Source organism: Nothoprocta perdicaria, unplaced genomic scaffold, assembly GCF_003342845.1.
Source record: "Nothoprocta perdicaria isolate Ctin4 unplaced genomic scaffold, notPer1 scaffold_57, whole genome shotgun sequence".
NCBI classification, from domain to species: Eukaryota; Metazoa; Chordata; class Aves; order Tinamiformes; family Tinamidae; genus Nothoprocta; species Nothoprocta perdicaria.
In genome coordinates this window covers 2,044,433-2,065,554 of record NW_020455832.1, presented here as the reverse complement: position 1 = coordinate 2,065,554, position 21,122 = coordinate 2,044,433, and the positions used below count along the sequence as shown (strand labels likewise).

Genomic DNA, 21,122 nt, shown 5'->3' with positions numbered 1-21,122 from the left:
CTACAACAGCAATAGTGACATATAGTTAATAATCATCATCAAAAAAATGATGCTTTCACTTACTGTATTACTGTGAATTCCCAGTGCCCAGCATCATGGACTAGGTATGCTCAGGATGGATACAGTGAGAGCATGATAAAAGTTCAACTGCTCATCTATAARCAGAGTCTGTTTTAAAAGTTCTCAAAGCCAAAATGATTATTCATCAAAGCCTTTCCAAACAGCAGCTGAGAAYGCACATGAAACACAGCAAGCTTTCAAAAGAGAAGCTGAACACGATTCACAAGTGTTTGAAGTTCCCAATAGGTAGGCAGTACATTTTTCAGTAGCTAATAGAGTTTCAAATACAGAGAGGAACAAAAAAAAGCAAAATAAAGATTTGCTAAAGAGGTAGATTTATTTATATAAGTAGAGCAAATAAGAGCCCTAACTTCTCAAGTGCTCAGAAACCTTTTCCTTCTTTCCATGTACAAGAAGGACCTCTGTTTATTTGCTTTTAGCATGTTTTTATTTTCTCTGTCCTAAATGATATAATTAGTTTCATCACTAACACACATTACTTCACAGCCAACACGTGCACACAAATGGTTTGAATATTCCAGTATGTATGATCTGAAGCAACACATAAATACTTCTCATTAARGACCATTACACATTTGTTGGCCTTTTCCCCTTGATAGGCCTGTACAGCAATAACGACCAAAGGTAAACTTAACACAGTAACCTTCAGTAAATCGAGGTATTTTGACGAACTGCTGGCTTGCCTGGCTGAAAAGAACAGCCAATGGCTTAAATGTAAAACACTGCAATGTTTCCAATTTTCACAGAGGCTTGAGTAAACAAGCTTAAACGCAGTTGGCTCCGTTACTACGGTGTAGGAGTGGGGAATGACTAGGAAGAGCATTTAGGTTAGGAACSAGAGAACTACTACAGCAATAAGCTGCCATCCCACTCCCTGATCATAAAACTGTGACTCATTTGAAAACATGTCCATTTTAAAAAATTTTTATATTAAGAAAAATAYTAAGATACAAGACAAACTCACCTCCTCCTGATCCAGCATTTGTGTTTTTAGTTTTTCTACTAGCTGGCTCTGCTGATTAATCTCTTCATCCTATAGTTGAAATAACAATGAYAGAAAATAGATGATAGGTAGTCCACTTCCCATATTTTGCAATAAAATTAAAAATATATATATCCTTTTGATTCACTGGCTTATACATTGGCCTCTTCATCTGGTGTGTACTTACAGAATATTATGCTTCTAAGACAAAATTCTTATACCTACACTTTGCAGATCCTCTCAATTCTTCCAACTTTCCAAGAAACAAGTAAAAACAAATTCAAAGATTCTCTCTCTCCAAACTTAGGGCATTGCTTAAGTTTTACAGTATGTTCAAATCAACTATGCATAAATCAAAAACAGTAGCTTTTTCCTTCTAGTGTTTTCTGCTTACTCATTTCCCTGACTCTGGTACAATATTATTCCAAGGAATCTGTCAGGAATGTTCTATGCCCAATAAGTAGAAATATTATTAAAGATTTTCACAGACTTTTCCTTCTCTTTTATTTTTTTAAATTATATTTAAAAAATATTTAAAAAAAATGAAAGAAAAGCTTTCTGCCTACTGSTAAGTTTATTTTTGGCAATTTTTTGACAGGAGAAAGCAAGTGAGACAGTATACTCACTCAGCACCAGATAAGGCCATTTCTCTTAAGCAGACTTTTAGAACTAAAGCACTCCAGATACACGTTCAAGCAAGCAGAGTAGCAAATTAAGTATTAGATAATGCAGCTCAAGATGTTTTTCCACGAGGTCTTATATTAAATAAGAATGTACCTTGTCATCTAGTTGTTTGTACAGCTTAGCAATTTCTTCCTCACATTTTCTTCTCTCAGTATCAGTGAAATTGCCTGTTACTCCAATTGTGGCAGCTGGTTTATCATTAAYAACAGTAATGTCCTTGTCCACTGCGAAAGCTTCTAAATTGGCCTTCTCTTTGTCAAACTGCTCATCAACTGGTACAGTCTCCCCTTAAATAAGAAATACGCTTATGAGGTATTYTTGGTACTCATGGATTACCTTTCAAAAAGTTAGCCTTAAAAAGCATTGCATATTTGCTAGGAAAAGCACAGCCCCACGGTTAAACCACCACCACGTTCACAGATTTCATGACAAAAAAATAACGGTTAGATCATCCAGACTGACCCCCTATTTACCACCAGCCATTATATTTTCATACAGTTATTCTGCTGTAAGCTTCACATCCCACATTAAATCATATTTTCTAGAATCCTAACTTCCCCTGAAGACATTAAAGAAAATCATTTCTCTCCCCTCAGAAATMTGTTTTGATAGCGACCCATATTTACTGTGAAAGTGCTTTACCTCCAATTTAAATACTGGACGAAAATGTAAGTAAATAATACAGTTAAATGCATACTTGCTGTCCTTTTCACATTCATGAAGCCTCTTCTGGTGAGAGTACTTCACTAACTTCATATKGAGAAAATACCACATGCTAATGAAAGCACTTGGCAGTGCCCAAATTCCTAGCACTTTACTACAAAGCATTTTGTGGGCTCTTTTCAACACTCCAGCATCTTATGTCAATATTCTGAAAGAATTAAACTTTTCAGGTGCGGTCTCTCAACCACCTCCAAACGAGGAAGAATATGGAGAATGGAAGAGTACAAATCTACTTCAATAAATATGAATTATATCTTACTCAAATTATTTAAATAAGATTTGTCTCCCTCCCCCCCCCAGATTTACAGCAGGAGGTTGTGCAGAAGTTGTCTGCATGATTGCAAAACCATCTTCAGCTGCCAAACTCCAGGCTATATCTACTTCTGTAAGCACAACCTATGCTCTCTTCTCAAATATAAGACTTCACATGTAATTTACCTTGCCATATCTTGCAAAGCAAGAGAATTCAAACACTCAGAAAGAAGCGAGGGTGCATGTTCTGTGCTGGCAGCAATTTTTCATGCCCATTAAAGTGATACATAATTTTAGATGAGGACAGGTTCTTATGATACTGATTTGAATTGGAGAAAAAAAAGCACTGTTTGTTCAACTTCTGCATTTACTTCCCATTTAACCATGTGTTAAAAACTTAGCCAACAAACTTTCAGACATTTTTCCCCACTGTGCAATTACTTAGAATTGTCACATCTGAAATTCAAGGTGGGAAAAATGGTAAGCTTCAATGTCAACCTGATATGCAGCTTTAAATATCCTAAATAAGCTTTCACATACAGTTTTTAACTACTTTCAGTATCGTGGAGTCTAAATCAGTGTCTATGTCCTTRCTTAAGTCTGCATAACAGTTTTTTTTCCTCACCATTCCGCCATCTGTTGAGTTCATTTTCTAGCCACTGTATGGTGTTACGCAGAGTCTTGTTCTTCTCTTTTTCTTTCTCATATTTCTTCTTCCACTGTTCTGCAGTGAGCTCCACATTGACACAGACTGTGTTCTTAATGGTCTTTGCTCTGCAGAGAAGGAGCAAGAACCTCTACAATTGGTTCTTTTTAAGATGTACAGAATTTTAGATATAATCTCTCATGTATCATAGGTGAACGTGTAAACAACTCCYACCTTTTCCACAGCTTCTTCCTACTCCCTGTCAACTTACTGTTCTTTCAGTTRTGTCAATGCAACCATTAGCAGAAGTAACTATCAAACAACCCCTGATCACACTGAAAAAAATCCAAGCTGTCTGAGCTGGATACATTCACTTGAAAGAATTTAAGTCAGGACACCACCGTTTCAAACAAAGAGCAGTAAGGTTAACGCTTAACTTAATACACCTAGCAAACATATTTGCAATGGTCAAGGGAAAGCATCCACATACTTTCAGATTAAAAGAATAATTCATCATTTCATGCTGAACAGGCTCCGATTAAACCCTCCCTTAACAAAAAAGGCGCTCAGGCCAAAGTTCAGACACAATAATCTACATTTAGTAAGGAAAGCAGGAGTTAGCCAGAAGCTAACTCTTCATCACTCTTGTAAGTATTTTTCTGCCAAGTCTCATTGTGACTGGCTATTACCAAAGGCATATTATTTCCTACTGGATTATGGGCTGAGATTCAGCCTAAACTGAACAAGCAGGTTAATAAAATTATTAAAATATTAATAATTCAATATACCAGACTAAGGTATGCTTTCTAGAATAAAAATCTCTGAAAGATCAGTTGAAGAATTTCCTGTTGAACAGTAGCAGGAGAGGCAGGCTAACACAGAGGAGACGAACAAAGCAAAACCCTGAGAGCTTTTAGTTTACTGGAAGAGGTTACAAAGTGATTCAATCTAGAGTTCAGAATCTACAAAATTATGCTCAGACATTTATAACAGAGCAGCAGGGTTCTGAGTACCTCAAAATTTCTGTGCAACTTATAATTGAATTCATAAATATTAACTCAGAGAGTTAAATACAGGAAATGGAACAGAGGATAAGATTAACAAGCTACTAAAGAAAGGTTGTCAGAGGGCAAGCTCGCTCTGCAAATAAAGGTTTTGGCTTATCTGTAGAGTACCTCCTTTCTCCCTCCTCCAACTTCAAAATAAGAATATTGATTCCCCTTCCCAAGTCTCTAYATTAAACTTCATTTTGACTAGATGATACACAGTTCTCTTGAGAATATATACTGTCTTCAGGATCCAGACAAACTAAGGATTTTTTTATATAAATACCTTAAAAATGTAAAGAATTTATATGAAAATAAAATTTATATATTCACATATATTATTTAAATACAAAATATATAATGGATTATATCACTTARTGTGCTAACTGTGCACAGCAGAATTAGAGCAAGAAAAATGAACATTCAACTTCATACAGAATGAGAAGTTACTAAAATTACTTCTAGAGGTAGTAAGAGCAAAATATTAACATATTTGTATATATTAATATATAACTAAATAATCACTAGCATTTACAATCTCAAGTTATATGCTTATTAAAAACAGATTCCTTCAATGTTTGCTTACTCTTGGAGATTTACTTGCATCAAGTAGTAATTTGTTGTTAGGCAGGAAATATAATCTTAGAAGGCACTTAACAGGGACAAGGAGGAAAATTTAATAGGGAGAATTACCTTGCGAGTCATTTACTCACCTTTGGCCAAACAGAAGAGTAGACTTCGTTTCAGATTCATTGTATGAAGATGGAGAACAGCAAATAACAATAGTGGTTCTGCAATTACCTCCTAGCGAGTCCTGAAGGATTCTTGTCATTTTGCTATCACGATATGGAACGTAAGTCTACCAAGAAAACAGTTGAACAGGATTTAAAGCTTCCATGCACAACACTGCATAGCTCAGTAAAGAAGTTCTGTATATTACAGCACACTGAATGCAAGCCTTTAAAGATCCCAAGAGCACACTTACACTGCTTTCAGCCAATGCCGAAATGACATTCCCAAGAGCAGACAGAGACTTGTTGATATTCTTAGCCTCATCCAGCACAGCACCTTCTGCTCCAGTTTTACTCACCTAGGTAACATTTCAAAAGTTATTAAATGCATCTTCAGAAACACCTTTCTCATTTAATGCAAAACTTAAACAACTTTCTCCCCTTAAAGGCAATTTGGATGCAAGAGGCACATGTCAACAACTTGGGTCAGAATAATTAAAACCCTCCTCAGGCTCTCTATTTTTCCTTCAATTTTCGTAGAGAACTCAGGATTTGGAGATACTTCTGTTACGTCAACAAAAGTATTTTCCCTTAGAAAGCAAGTCTTTCTATRAAACATAAAGAGATAGCTAAAAGCCTGCATCTACAAATTGAAGCTTTTTCGTAAGTTGTTTCATTCCTTAAAAAAAAAAAAAGAATGGCTGATTTGAAACCACAAATCAATCACAACCCAATTTAGAACTATAAATCTTCATAAGAAGGTTTACAGARTTTGTTTAGAAGCCACTCCAGAAGCCAGGAAAGCAAAGCAGCAAGCCTATTTTAACAAAAGTTCTTGAAAACACAGGTTTTAGAAGGCAAATTTGACCCACATGAATGCCCTAAGAATCAAAGTTGATATTAAAAGATACTGAGGGRGGAAATCTCATCTCATACCATCCCGACTTTCCTGCCTGGGGGTTGTTTGATGTATAGTTCTGTAATTCCCCTTTGATAGCCTTCCTCATCAAGATGCCATCCTGTCTGTAACTAAACAATTCCACTTGTATTTCAAAAGACTGAAAAGCAGAACAGAGCAGAATTTCTGCTAAAAAGCAGAAGAAACCAAAGTACCCCGAAAAGAGACCTGCAGCCTGACTTGCTTTTTCAACTTTTTGCTCATCCTGCCTTTATGCTTCCAGTTTGACTCCGATTAAAAGAGACAAGCACTAAGAAATATACTCTAGAATAAGAACAGGRTCAGAAAGAACAGAAAAGACACAGAACAATGACAAGCACAGGCAGCGCCAGGCAGAAATGACTGAAAAAGCTGGAGACAACGATGGAGATAAGCCCCGGGAGGAAAGATTAAAAGGGCAACGTCAGAAATCCAGGTCTTAAAGGAGTAAATGACAGTGTATAATAAAGCTGCATAACACTAATATAACAATAAACAAAACAAAATATGATGTTTCATTCCTTCTTTTAAGCACTGATTCAGGAAAGAAAGTTGTCATMATTGTGATAATGCTGATAAGAATTCAGAAACCTGGTACCACCACATAAAAAAACTTCAGATACTCCACATTCAGAAACACTCTGATTTTATTATCTAACTTATCTAATATACCCATATAGTTTTTACCTCTCTTGGATATTGAGAATGAGCCTATTGCTTCATCCTATTGCACACATACAAACTACCTGCAGAAACGCAAATCAGTTCAAGGAGAGAGTATCTGAAGTCAGAATTAAAAACCTTCCAGAGATGATGGCTGCTCAAGTGTTTTAAATAAATGTAAAAATTATCTGAGATTTTCAAAACAGGAAAAGAGAARTGAAAAGTTACCTTTTCACTACCTGCCAAGTCCACAAGGTAAAGTTTTCCACTTAGTTTCTGTTCTGTTTGAGTATTCTCTTGTTTTACATTAATAAGAAAAATACTATGACTTCGGGAGCTGTGTTCATTCATATCTGTAATCCAAAATATATAAATTGTCAAAAAAAGTRCAATAACATTAACTAATACAGTATCTTCCTATACTGAATTGACAGATCTAAAGGTAACRCAACTATACACAGCTGTCTCACAAAACAGTACAATTAGACACAGCAAAACTAACACCCAGGATCACCTAATTGAGTAATGAAAATGCAGTCTCCCTTGGGCTTCTATTAATACCACATAAGCTCCCTGATAAGATTTGTTAATATGTCATCTGTAGATTTCACACATTTAGTTCACTATGCATCTTGACACCAGAGCACACTTTTAAAATTTAGTCTATCACTTTCTGAAATTTTGTGAAAGCTTAAACTAGATGATTAAGTCATCTCTCATCCCCTTYTTCTTGAAGTACATATTGCCACCTGTGCTGTGAAACACACAATGTGAACAAGACTCAGGATGAATTTAAAGAACTGTTTTAATTTATTAACAAGTCCATTTCTTCTTCCTTTGAACCATAAATCCCTTACAGACCTAAAAGGACCGGTCCATTAATTCCACACATGATGCTCAGCATGACAGAGTGTCTCTGTATCCAACTTTCTGTTATTTCTCCATTATTTAGCCCGGACCCCATTTCAGTACTGTGCCACCTAGAAGTAATGAAGCTGAAATGCAGGACTAATTCTTTCCTTAAGACAATTTTTATTTCCGCTTAACCAAAGAAATGAAAAGGAAAAGCTTATGTTTTCTTAAAGAATGTGTGTTCTCTTCCTTAAAGGAACAACTGGACAAACACAAAACACCAAATTGCTCCTCAACCCAGCTCACAGATTTCCAACCAAAAACTGAAGTATTATTGTGCATGAATCTTATTTCTCCTTGTCATTTTTTGCCTTTTTAATCCCACTATCCCATTTCTCATGGAAACATGGACACTAGTGTTATTGCTCCTGCAAACCCACTTGTCTGCCCCAGGCCAAAAAATGAAACTCAGGACACTGGGATGCTGCTTGGATCTGCAGTGTGTCTGAATACACCTTTGGACAGCTTTTCTTCTTAGAGACATCACACCCAATGCGCACGTGAGACACAGTGGCTTATTTTTAGATTCACAGGTTAACTGGAGCAAATTCCACAAACCGGAACTCGGCATTATTCCTAACACACAACTACACCCCCCTCACCCCAGGCAAGAGCTCCCCACTGATCACTGATCATTTTCTCTTCCTAATCCAAGCCTGAGTAACATCTAACAAGAAATGTACTGAGAGTTGGTTCTAAAAGACATGCTGGAACGTCTTACACTAAGCCTTTAAAAAATGTTGGGTTTTTTTTTTTTTTTTGGGTCTTTCCCATTTTTGAATGCCTATAATAAACAGACAACACGCCAAGAGGGGTAAATACTTACTTGTAACTGCTACATGTCGATTAGATTTTCCTTCATCTATAGTATCCATAACTTCTTCTGGACTACATACAAAACGCTCTGTGCAACCCTTTAAAAAAATATCGACAAGCCAGAAGTAAACAGTGCACATGACAGAAATGAAAGATCAAAACAACACCAGGTTATCACTCACCTTTACATAGGGAACTCTATTTTTATCTTCATGAACAGAAAGATTGGTCTTTGAAACTGGAAGAGAGAAAGTTCTAAAGCTCAAGTACATATCAACTCTTTGCCAAAGAAATTAGCTACTCACAACACACACCTCAGGAGGTGGRGATATTATTTCACAGCAACACTGTCTATACAAAATAGAGAAAACAACTGCTAGTGCAGTTTAAATGATTTTGTACATTTTAGCTCCATGCTTTCTTATTTTGATGCATCCATATCATGTAAAGGTTATTATTAGTATAGTACATAGCTACATATCATAAAGCTTTTATTTTAATCTCTCCCTCTAGAATAATTTTTTTACATGAATCAAAGACTTACCATCCAAAAGGTCCCTTATTTTATCCAAGTATATTTCAAAATATGACACCTAAAAAGTAAGTAAGAGACAGAGGAAAAAGATCATTAGAAAGCAAAAATACAAAGCTTTGGCATAAAAAGAATCCACTTGATTTAGACTTCTTACATAAAACATCTAATTCATGTATCAGAGGCTGAACTAAAATTTAGCTTTAAAAAAAGCAGCCATTTTGATCAAAGCTTCAGGTACTATCAGTACTGACAGGCACTGTCAGGATAGCTACCATCAATGTTTAATGGAAACAAGATTAAAGTGTTAACTTAATTCTTCTTTAAGAGATAGTTACTTCTGTAATAACTCATTTAGATTTTTCAAGTTACAGGCAATGGACTAGATAAAACAAACACTTAACCACAGACTACCTCCAGATTTAATAGTGAAGCAAGTTTCTTAAACAGGTAGCAATGAAGAAAGCTTACTTTAATATGAAACTCGAGATTCTCATCCATAGAGTATATATAATTAAAAATATCTTGCACTATTCTTGGAATAATCCCCATTCCATCTGGGTCATGAAGTTTCCCCTTATTAGAAAAAGATACAAAATGAAACATTACATTAAACACTGTTTGAGATGTTGAATTCAAAGGCAAAACAAAGTCAACGGACAACAACCTAGTTTTAAATACATCAGACGTCACGCTTTTATTTTACCTATTAGAAAAAAAAAGTCTTAATCATTCACTTAAGCCCAGTATTTACCTAAAGAGAGACACAGAGAGAGGAGAAGAAAAAAGCGCCTCAGATCTCTCTCAGACAACTAAAAGTGAAAAACTACTATCAGAAATCTATGTTACTTCTACTACTGAAATATAAAAGACTACAGTTATTGTCACTTCCAGGCCTGACATACATTTTAGTTATCCAAATATTGCAGTGTAAGAAAGTTAAAATATAGGATGAAAACAGCAGATAGATCTTATATCTAGAAGAAAAGTAGTACTGTGGTGAGAGGAAATCAGTGACAGTAAGAGATAACTATCTTAACATTTCTTACTTCCATAGTGTGCGTTTTCCCAGATGATGTTTGCCCATAAGCAAATATTGTACCATTGTATCCCTCAAGTACATCTAGAAGAAAAGAGTATTTTCATTAGGGTTCTTCTTTTTCTACAGAAACATCAAGTGTAACAGAATTCAAGCAAACAATTACAAAAAGCTTCAGCAAATTAAATCACCAATTGAATGGATCCACCTGCAGTAACTCAGTAGTAGGTTTCGGGTTGGGGGGATGTAATTACATTTCAAGTTTACTGTTTTTGAAGGAGTTTTTCCTTCAACCAGAACACTAGACCTTTAACTCAGCAATTCCTTTCTGTTCCCAATTCTAACGTCCTAATACAACTGCCAGGTTGAACAACAGATGGTCTTCAATGACTTAAGAGGAAGAAATTGTGCACAAGAATGTTACAGTATCATCAGCCTTCCCAGCCAAGTCCAAATGCATAACTGTTAAGAGAAGGGGCTATGCCATAAATTTCAGCAGCTTACTCTTCACCCACAAGGAGAGTCTGTTGCATTTTAAATTGCACATGAATCAACTTGGGATTGCCTTTTYATCAAAAAAGAAAGTTAGGGTGGGGGTGTGTTTGTTTACCAGTGTGACTGTTGACTATCATCTTGAAAGCAAACTTTTGTTTTCTGTAAACAGCCACAAGCTACTCCTGAATGGGGAGGTCTTATCTAACCCATCATACTCTGAATCCATGTGTACCAACATTACAGTCAACTGTCACAAGATGCATCACAGCCTAACACACATTCAGGGGAAGGGAAAAACAAAGTTTGTCAGATGCGGTAATGAGGGGGAGCACAAAGAAGGCAGTGGGAAAGGATTGCAGTTCATGGTCAACTCCAATTCTGAATTGCCAAAAAAAATTTTACTCTAATAAAATAATAAAAAGGAAAAAATCTTTGAACTAATCCTAATCTCTACTTAACTCCTTTAAGATTTAAATTCTTACAGTAGCATGGATTCTTCACAACAATTCTCTTATTAAAAATGTATTTAATCAACTTTTCTTTCACTTTCCTTGTCCTTTTATTAATAAAATTTCCCTAAAATATCAATTATTAGTGGGTTGACTACAGCAATGTAGTATTTTTAGTATTTTGTAGCATTTTGTAGCCTTGTAGACCTTGATTTTTAGAAGTTACTAAGCCAATTTTGACAATTCAGATTTGAAACTGCACATCCTAGAGATGCACAAAACTCATATTTAAACTTCTATTTGAAGCTAAAAATCACATCACAATATTAATCCTTTAACTACATAAAATCAACTTAGAAAATATCTCCAGGATACAGATGCTTTTACAAATTTCCTTCTTAAATCCTTTGAACAAGATAACACAACTGCAGAATACTTTCTCACAACAGATAACGCAAAAAAAAATTTTTTTAAACTACTCAGAAGAATTGTTTTCAAGTAGAAATGTTGGCTTTGATATTTAATTTCTGATAAATTGTTTAAAACTTTTTTTCAGAAATCAGTAAAAAACCATGAAGGTAAATATTTATGAAATATTACAAATATCTGAATTCTAAACCTGCTGTTTCAGCTCTTTGATCTACCAGATTACTGGAAGATTTTTACACTGCTATGATCCATGCCAGGTCTTACCAAGGTAAGAAAAAATAACAGAAGTTTTCACCATCAAAATCCAAATAAATATGTAAGGCATGGCCATATGGGAAAAGCTATTCTCCCACCTTACCTTTGACAATCTTTTTAGCACAATCATTGTATACTTGTTCCTGTGATGTGTTTGACTGGAATACACGGTCAAATATGTATGGCTTGGACTGGAAAGAAAGAAAAGACACAAGAGTTACTTAAAAGACAAATCCTAGAAACACAAGTGAGAAGTTTTTGAATACTGCTTTGGAAGCCATCTTTGTCATCTCCATATCTTATGTTTTAGTTTCTTTTACGCTAGTAATGTGGAAAAAAAGCATACACATAGCATTGCCAAAGTCTTCATATGTTTGCCCAGAAACAAGGGCTTGAATTCAATATATTTGGTTACAAAGTGCAACATACAGAGGTTACCAAAACTACTCTCCCACATGACCTCAATCTATCCGAGTTGCAACGTAAACTAATACTTAGGCTATATTCCCCAAGAAGCCTTTACTCCTTTCCATAACCCCAGCAGACTCATATTATTAAAAACATTTTACAACACTTATCCAGAATGTTTGTCTTGGCAATGCTTCCTAAAACAAACAAACAAACATTCAGATTACCTGCAGTCACGTAAGAACTATGTCCACCCTTCCTCCCCCAAAAAACACTATCCATAAGCAGAAGGAAAGTGCCAGTTTTGGAGGAAAAGAATCGATCACAAAAGACTTGAGTCGGAAGACGCAAAAGGCAACAGTTCTGATATTAGCAGTAGTAGTAGATTTTTGCTTTAAAATACAAGAGATTTTTATAGCAGTTCTAAACAAGCGAGAAATCGTTAGGATATGAAGTATTATACTCATTTTAGGAAGTTAAATTTTTTGCAGCATTTTTGAAGCTTGATTTAGCATCTTTTGCAGATAGTCAAGAATAACAAGGGACCAAGGTCATTTCCCATGCCTAATCTCACGACAACTGTTAAGTGCTCAATTTTATTTAAATTTAGTTATCATCCCTCCCCCCAAGGATATTCTTAAACAGCACCCCTGGCAGAGCAGCCAGTCCAGCTTCCATCCTTCACCCAAGCTGACCTTCCACGTGCCTTTTAGTAAGGTCTAAGACAATATCAAACAAAGCTTTCTAGTTCCAACACAAAGCCAACTGCTGAGGGCTTGCATCCAGCTATATGACTTCCCCTTCAGGAAAATAAATAAATAAAACAAATAGATACATAACCTCATTACAGCATTCAGAGTGTAAATAAGCTTAAGAAACTACAAGACTTAGCAGGTAGAAACCATCCCTAAGGTCCTAAAGTTTGTTAGATAATGCACACTTTCACCTTAGGGAAATCACAAGTCCTCTCAATTAGTATTTTTTTTTAAACCTTCAAATATACATCAAATTCTTAAGTTGCAAAGGAAGAACCGAGACCATTGTATTGACTAAGTACWCCAGGAGAAACTAACAATTCAAGTAACATTAAGGTAGGAGGCTGAAGACTGAAAATGCATTATATAAAAATGTAAGTCACTGCAGATCAGAGAATGCTGGCCATACATTTTCTTTCTCACTAGCAGCTGTAATTTTAAAAAGCTTCCACCCACACAAACATCAATCAGCCACACTATACTCTGCAAGTCAACTACATCATACAACACATTCATCATATTTCTTACATACTCAAGTTCTTCCATTTGCGTGCACAAAAATAGTAGTGTTTAGGCTGATCATATTCACCATTACAAATTGCAAGAATATTGCGGGAAAAGTCAGAGTCCATGCTCCATCCAGTAACCATTAACAGCACCATTTTCTCACAGATTCCCAACATCTGATCTTTGCTATCCCCAGAAGAACTTGACAACTATTTTTACCTCCTCAGAGAAATAAAAGTACATTGAATTGTAAATAGCATTTTGCATAGTATTATGCTTTCACGAATTTATACACATTGTACACACATATTATTGCAAAATATCGCTAATTTAAAACAGCAGATTTTTAGTTTCTCGAAAGAAATCCAACTTGGAAAAAAAAAGTTTAATTTCTGCTACAGAATACCTTGTTTAGAAAAAGCATCTATTTTCCAACAGCATTTAGGGAAGAATGCCTTTAATTCTTCTGCCAAGCAAAGTCTGATGAAAAAAACTATTAATCCATAACTATGTAAAAGCAAAATTATGTTCACTATCTTCCCTGAACACACCATATTTGCAGATTTTCCACTCTCCAACTGGCATTCTGATGCCCTGATACTACAATTCAATTTTGCTCCTGTATCTCACATATCTCTATTTGTTCACAAAGTTTAATAACTTTGAACTTAAGATGAAGAACTTAAGATGAAGAATAGATGAAGACATGATGAATGTCATGGATTAGTAAGAACAGAAAGCTAAGCTGTAAGAACTTTACTCAGGCCATAATGCCTTTAATTGATCTTGTTTATTTATACAGTGAAAGCTGGTAGGCACATGACAAACTCCAATTACCCTCAAATAATAACTGCAGCCAGCATACCACAAAATTACTAGAGTCCCCTTCATACCACTTGTAACATCTCCATTCCATACAGGGGAAAAAAAACACAGTGAATTCATCAAGACGCCCTCAATATCATCCCTTTCCAGATAAAGCTGGAATGCAACTTCAAAGCTCTCAAAAACCTAATTAAGCACTGCTCCCCACCCACAGCACACTTGTTTATCACATTTGTGAGAATCCACATTAGCGACTGTCCCTTTTCCATCATCACTGAATATCTAGCCAAGTGGGTTTAGTCCAGYGTCTTCCACGATAACTATGATAATTATGTTTAAGAAAGGTTATTCCCACTCAGTACACTCAGTATGTTTTTTTTGGCACCTGCAATGCTATGTCTTATCACTTCTCTTACAGTCTACTTTCTGATGCAGACAAAACCAAACCCAAACTTACACAATTACCCTGTCCCAGAAAACCTGGCCATTACCTTTAAGAGATTAAGTAAGAAAGATTCAAGTAAAGAAAGATACTTTTTTGACAATCAGATGCCTTTTCTTCCCTAAGAATAACCATGAGGYATTATGTTAGAACTGCAAGAACAATAGATCCAAGCAAAATGACTGCRGTCTGCAAAAGTGAGGTAGTGTCACTTCTACTACCTACTATTCTGGGCTGCAGATCGAAAAAAAGTAACACTGAAAGAAGACAAGCACTTCAGCTACAGGCTACAACAACTTCCAGTTTATGCCTAAAGTTTCACTTTAAGAATCAAGCAGAAACACACCGCTAAAAATCCTTCCCTCTAGTAAAATAACATCAAGAACTCTTGTTTAAGAATGCACCTTGTTCCGTGCACTTGTACTTTTGTATCTTTCTGCAATACACAGGTTACATTTTCTTTTGAATAATCTGCAAAAAGCTGYGGTAAAAACAAGTGATCTTCTTTAACTAGATTCTAAAGACAGCTTAAACCAAGTTGTGCTTTCCTCTATTATCCTGTAACACCTTATAAAGGAAATGAAAGAAAAGAAAGCAAAACAGTCTCTGTCAAGAGTATGAGACTTGTCTGAAGTACAGAAAACACATCTCTAAACACACCCTAAAATACAGGCAGATAGTCAAGAGTTTTTCTTGAGAAAAGACTACATTATGATCTTTGCTAGAAGTCTGGAGGAAAGGAGGACACTGCCCATTTGTGCATCAACACCCAGAGTGCCTTGTCATTTCAGGCATTTGACGGTGCTGATTTCAGTTTAGGCTGCTGTCTGAAACGGTTAAGCGGGACTGCTTTGAATTACATCTCTTTTGGACAGCTGTATGATGAGCAAGACTAGGGAAAGATGTAAAAAAAAAAAAAAAAAAAAGTACAGATACTTTAAGCAGAGCTATCAATCTACCCAGCCACCAGCAGTTTTAAAAAATAAAGGACCTATTTTATAAGCTTGTTGAGCCACACTGAAATCCTGAAGTAAGCCTCTTTTACCTGCTTGTCCAACAGCATCAACCTCTTGATATACAAGGCTCATATATCCATAGTGAGCCCCATGAGTGAATTAGCTATTTTAACAAAACTTCCATATTGTTAAAAATTATTTAATGGCTCTTTTTGTTAAAGTGTTAAAATGGAAAGAGATTACCTTTGATTAATAATCAGAATTTTAAAAGGACAAGGTAAAAGTGGCACCCTGTAAAGCAACAGCCGCTTTCCAAAGCCTGCAYTTTAGAACAGGCCAACAGCACTTGCCCACTCAGATTGCTGCTCTATACCAACTATAATTAAAGCAAGTATTTTATCTATCACAAATCAAAACAACTCACTGGTCCAGAATGACAACCATGCCAGTAATTATACAGGAAGAGATGGGGGCGGGAAAGGAAGGGAGAAGAGATAGTTCAGAGACCACAAGGGAGCCAAGAGAGGAGGAGAGTTGGGCTACAGGGACTGCTTTCCCTCCCCTACTTCGATCAGGGGAGTCAAATCTGCTACAGGGTCTGCCACGAGCTCTGCTTCCACTGTCTCCTGATTTTCATCTCCTACCTATCATTTCAAGCAACATCTAAGTATTATTCAGAAGCCTCCAATGTTTCAGCATAGGCCCAGCACACACAGGAGACATAATAATTCCATCATGTTGCTCAAAAAGGTGATAGCAGAGACACACTTTATATATATTAAAAATAAATTATCATAAATAGGTGTCTGCAAGTATTACATGCAAGTACAGAAAACCTAATGGATAGCTGTAAGCAACCAAGCATGCAGCTTACCGAGAAACATTTTTAGAAACTGTTTATGAGAAGAACGGCTGTTCCTTTCCTCCCCGTGACAATTTCACAAAACACAGGCATGAGGTGGCTGGCTAAACTACACCTTTGGGTTGGAAGGTCACTTGGTAAATCCGTTATTAAAAAAAGGTGCAAGTACTGTCTCTACTCCTGTAATCTAGTAACTTGTTTTCTGCTATTTTTTCAAGGTCAGATACAGCAAATCTTGCATTTGGTCCGAAGATCGTTTTGTTTTTACCCACACAGAAAACACTAAAATACAGCTTTAACGATAAACATTAACTCCCTACCAATTCCCAGCACAGAACTCCGCATCATCCCTCACAAGCATGACATCACATTATTCTATAGGGATTTAGTGAGAGCCCAGCCCAACTCTAGACGTTCTAAAGAGTTTTTAAAGCTATAGAAACTTCAACTTGCAAACAATGAGCAATGCTAGTCTCAATGTTTGCTAGCAAATTACTTAAAAAATAAACTGTAAAGAACTGTAACTGTGAGAAGCAGAACAGAGAYAAAAATGCAGAAGATTCTATTCAACTGCAATACAGAACAGAAATATTTTAAGTTCACTCCAAATTATCCTTCTTTCCGTTATTTGAGGTTTATTTCACTAGAAATAGCTGTAATTTAGCTTGGGAACTACTGAAAGAAACAAGATGCGGAAAAATGCATCATTTAATTATTTTTTTYYKKTTTTTTTTTCTTAAAGAGGGGAAAAAAATAAATGTTTGTGAACTTAATCCTGGATTTTAAACAGAAAATACACCATCTCAATTCATGGCTACTCACTAACGGAATGAGATCGTTTGTTCTAGTTAAATTTTCCAGCTCCTACTTTGGTTCCAGCTTAGGCTGTGGAGTTTACCTGTATAACCTCTGTCAGAAAAGATCTATTCCATGATAACAACCTGTCAGCTGAAAGTGGCCCAAATGCCCTCATTTCACAAGCACTCTAGCTTTCTTGCAGCTAGAGGAATTCCACATGTTATTTGCAAAATCAGTGGAATTCAAATAGAATAAAGCAGCAGTGTTCAGCAGGTCATATTTAAAATGTCTCTTTATATATATATATATTTTAATGTCTTCTTTGAAATTCAGATATTTTGAAAAAAAAAGRTAGTAGTGGCTGCCTTAAGAAAGAGGATAACACAAGCAAATTCACAGAAAAATCAAGTGACAATTCCAAGCAGTGCAAGCAGCAACGCAGAACCAGAGGCGTTTCTATGCAGTGATTAAAAGTTAGCAGAGATAAAATCCAAACATCAGGAACAGGGGGCTTGTTTGCAGAACACCTGGCAGTCAACTACTGTACTTTATATTGCAGCTCCACTACATAGCTGAAAATGACAAGGCTCAATATGAGCAAGGCCTGAATTATCCTTGCTCCTGAACATCTAGATTGCCTTGTAAAAGCTCTTGTAAGATGACCTAGGTTAAAATGGACTTATGGACTTGTAGAAAAACAGACGGTCTTAGTTCATTCCACTTTACATGAAGTTATCAGCCGATGAATGATTTATAGATCATAAAGCGCCAGTCAGATGGGGCAACTCGCTGCTTTTCCCTTCCCAAGCCTCTCTGGCGATCCCCGCAGTTTGCGGGCCCCTGCACACCCCTCTGCGAGGGCTGCGTTTACTCGGGGCCCAAACTCACCGCGGGACCCGCCCGCCCCTCTCCGACCTCGCCCGCTGCCCGAGGGCGCCCCGGGGCCTGCCCGGGGGCCAGGCCCGGCCACGACGGCCCGAGCTGCGCCCCGAGCCTCCGGCCAGGGCCTTCGTGCAGGTTCCCGCACCCGGCAGCCCCCCGCCCGCCCCTCTCTCTCTGCCGCCCCGCGCCCGTCCCGTCCACGCTGCCCCTCGGCTCCCGCCTCCCCCGCGCCCATCCCTGCGGGATCCGAGCCCCCAGCCCGGCCTCCCCCCGCCTCCCTCCCGCCGTGGCCTCTCACCGCGATGACGACGGTGTCCTCGCCCTGAAACTTGGCGACGTACTTGTCGCCGCGGGTCACCTCGGACTCGTTGAGGGGCCTGAAGCGACACATCACTTTGATGTTGCACTCTGCCGGGTCCGCCATCTTAGGCCGCGGCCACCGCCTCCGGGGCGCTCAGCTCCGCTCCGCTCGGCCGCCGCCCACCGCTGCCTCCGCTCGGAGGGATCGCGCAAGGCGCCGTCGGGAGGCCCCGTGCCCGCCCAGGGAGAAGGGAGAAGGGACGGGCTCCTTCCCGGCCGCCGCCGCCTCCCGCGCTCACTCCCTCCCCAATATGGCAGCCATGGCGGCGCCCGCAGCCGGCGAGGCCCGACCCTCCCCGGCGCGTCGGCGGGGCCGCCAGCGGTGACGTCACCCTCTGCAGAGCCCAAGCCCCGCCCCCTCAGCTCCGAGGTGCCGCGCAGGCGCGGTCCTAGCTCCGAGACCGCGGGCGCTCTACTGCGCAGGCGCGAAACCGGCGGTTGGGGCAGTGAGAAAGACGCGCCGCGTGCGGACACCCGCCTTAGGCATGCGCGGCCATAAGGGGGCGGGGTCAGAAGGGGCGGGGCTTTGGGTGTGGCTGGGGGCGGGGCTCACGCCGTGGGGTGTGGGGCGCGTGTCTGAGGCGGCGGCCGCGTTCCCGCCATAAAGGCCGGTCCCGGTGCTACTCCCGTTGAGAGACATTGTCGGGATGTCGAGACAAAGCTTTTCTCCCTTTGTTTGGCAGAACTAAAGGGGAAATAAAAAGTATGAAATAAAAATTGTGAGGACCTGCAYGGTGCTTTGCCAGAGTGTTGCTTTGCACAGGTTAAGTGCAACTTAAATGCTCACCGGCAGAAACTTGCTGACTGTGCAAAGGTGAGAGATGTTGTCTGCAAGCAGCTCGGACCAGAGGCTCTCAGGAGACTTTCAAGGTTTTCCCTGCTTTCCTCCAGGTGTAACATGGACTTTCAGGATGGGCCAAAGGGCAAGTTTACAGCTCAGCTGAGCCAGCTTCCCGCAGACGTCACCGCGGTGCTGGAAACCTTTAACGTGGCCTTGAAATGAATTAAATATGAGGGAGTCAAATCAGTACCTTTTAGTAAAGACTCCAGATAGCAGACATTGCTTTAAAAGTATTCTCATTTTTCACTGGAAGAGGAAAAATGACTGTGAATGTTAACAGGGACCACCTGAAGTCAGCGGCCCCGTTTTGAGGCCCTTCATACGGCAGGGTTTCGAGGATGTGTTTTCACTTTGCATCGGTGGATGTTGTTTCAAAACGCCTCCTTGCTAATCCACATGGCAGCAAAGCTACGTGATCATCAAATTTAATCTGCAGCCTTTTGTTATTTCCTTACTGAAAAGAAAATAATACTTTTGCACATTGTTTGATGTTATGAGGCAAGCCCTAAGTCGTCTTAAATTGAGCTCGTGTTGTGACAAGTTTCTTTTTCTGCTGTAGTTAAACCTTCCGCAGGACTGTGCTGCCTTGATCAGAGCAGCAACACTTCTGTTCCCACCTGCCAGTGCACCCCAGCTGWTCGGTATCTATATGTACAGGCTATATTGGCTATATGCTCAGCCTCTAAAAGGGGCACTGCTGCCCCACAGCATCTAGCACGTGATGTAGGGGCTCCCATCCAGAGTCCTGTTTAACTGCTTTCGATACAACATTTTAAACATACTGATTGTTCTCCTCAAAAGGTGAGAGCAGTCTATTTTTATTGATTTCTATTTTAGAATTTGTGAATTTCTATCCCAGTCAGCAAGATATATTTTTATGTCTAGCTCAACTCCTGCTTGGGCTGTTCATGAGCTCGTGGGCAGGCGTGTGTTTGTACAGCTGCTGGACTCGAGTCCTTGCACACTTCCGGAGACAGGAGGTTATTATTTTTATGAAGGGGACATAAATTATTTACTACTTTTTCAATTAATTTTCTTTAACATATGAGGAAAAACAAGTCGTATCTGCTAGATCAACAACTTCATGATTATTACTCGCAGCTGAAGCACTGCTGAGATATCCTTTGCCCCAGTCTGTTTAGGAAACTTGTCATTATCATTATCCACAACCAAAGSGGATATATCATTAGCTACATTTGCTGACACATGGTACTCAGAGTAAGAACAAGCTGGTAAAGAAAAAAAAACTCAAAATGGTTCTTAAAAAAGCAAGTTCTTAGGCGTGATTATCTTTAAACTGTCCCAAAGAGCTTCCAGCTTCCAGAAAAAGAATTTTAATCAAAAATTATTTAATTTGAAGATTCTTTGATAGGGATTTCTTTGATTTCAAATTTTTGATTGGAAATTTATCTTACCTCTTCTGTWTTATGTAATTACCTGTCTATACCATACTCTTTCAGTCATTAAATTGGAAAGATTGTTTAAAAGCAATCTGTTATGGTAAGAAAATTTTATCAGTTTTCATTAAAAAAAGAATCTTCCCATCTGGTATTGCAGCTTAGTATAATAAATAATAAAGTATGCTAAATAATAAAGGAAATATATTTTCTGAAGAAATAACTCATTTGACAAACAAGTATGGCAAAGTTTCTCAGTAAAGACCAATGTCATTTATTAGAAGCAGCTTGTCTAACCAATTTATCTCTGCTAGTTCACTAACCGTRTTTCTTCTCATCTATGATCTATGCAGTAATCCTCTAAAAATTCTTTTACGAGTTGCAGTTCCTTTAGACCTCTGATATTTTCCTGGCATT

General features: G+C 38.3%; 1 protein-coding gene across 2 annotated transcripts in view; it reads right to left on the bottom strand.

Annotated features, from left to right (window-relative positions):
• Nucleotides 1-18,751, bottom strand: part of KIF5B (kinesin family member 5B) — a 28,309-nt gene extending 9,558 nt beyond the window's left edge. For both annotated transcript variants that reach the window (XM_026048738.1, XM_026048739.1), the window contains exons 1-13: nucleotides 18,406-18,751; nucleotides 11,776-11,863; nucleotides 10,055-10,128; nucleotides 9,477-9,581; nucleotides 9,018-9,066; nucleotides 8,656-8,711; nucleotides 8,484-8,571; nucleotides 6,974-7,098; nucleotides 5,400-5,504; nucleotides 5,128-5,273; nucleotides 3,348-3,496; nucleotides 1,841-2,034; nucleotides 1,046-1,114 (exon numbers count right to left, since the gene is read on the bottom strand). In XM_026048738.1, the coding sequence (XP_025904523.1) occupies nucleotides 1,046-1,114; nucleotides 1,841-2,034; nucleotides 3,348-3,496; nucleotides 5,128-5,273; nucleotides 5,400-5,504; nucleotides 6,974-7,098; nucleotides 8,484-8,571; nucleotides 8,656-8,711; nucleotides 9,018-9,066; nucleotides 9,477-9,581; nucleotides 10,055-10,128; nucleotides 11,776-11,863; nucleotides 18,406-18,531 (1,374 nt within the window). In that variant the 5' untranslated portion in view covers nucleotides 18,532-18,751. The remainder of the gene's footprint in view (nucleotides 1-1,045; nucleotides 1,115-1,840; nucleotides 2,035-3,347; nucleotides 3,497-5,127; nucleotides 5,274-5,399; nucleotides 5,505-6,973; nucleotides 7,099-8,483; nucleotides 8,572-8,655; nucleotides 8,712-9,017; nucleotides 9,067-9,476; nucleotides 9,582-10,054; nucleotides 10,129-11,775; nucleotides 11,864-18,405) is intronic.
• Nucleotides 18,752-21,122: the final 2,371 nt, after the last annotated feature.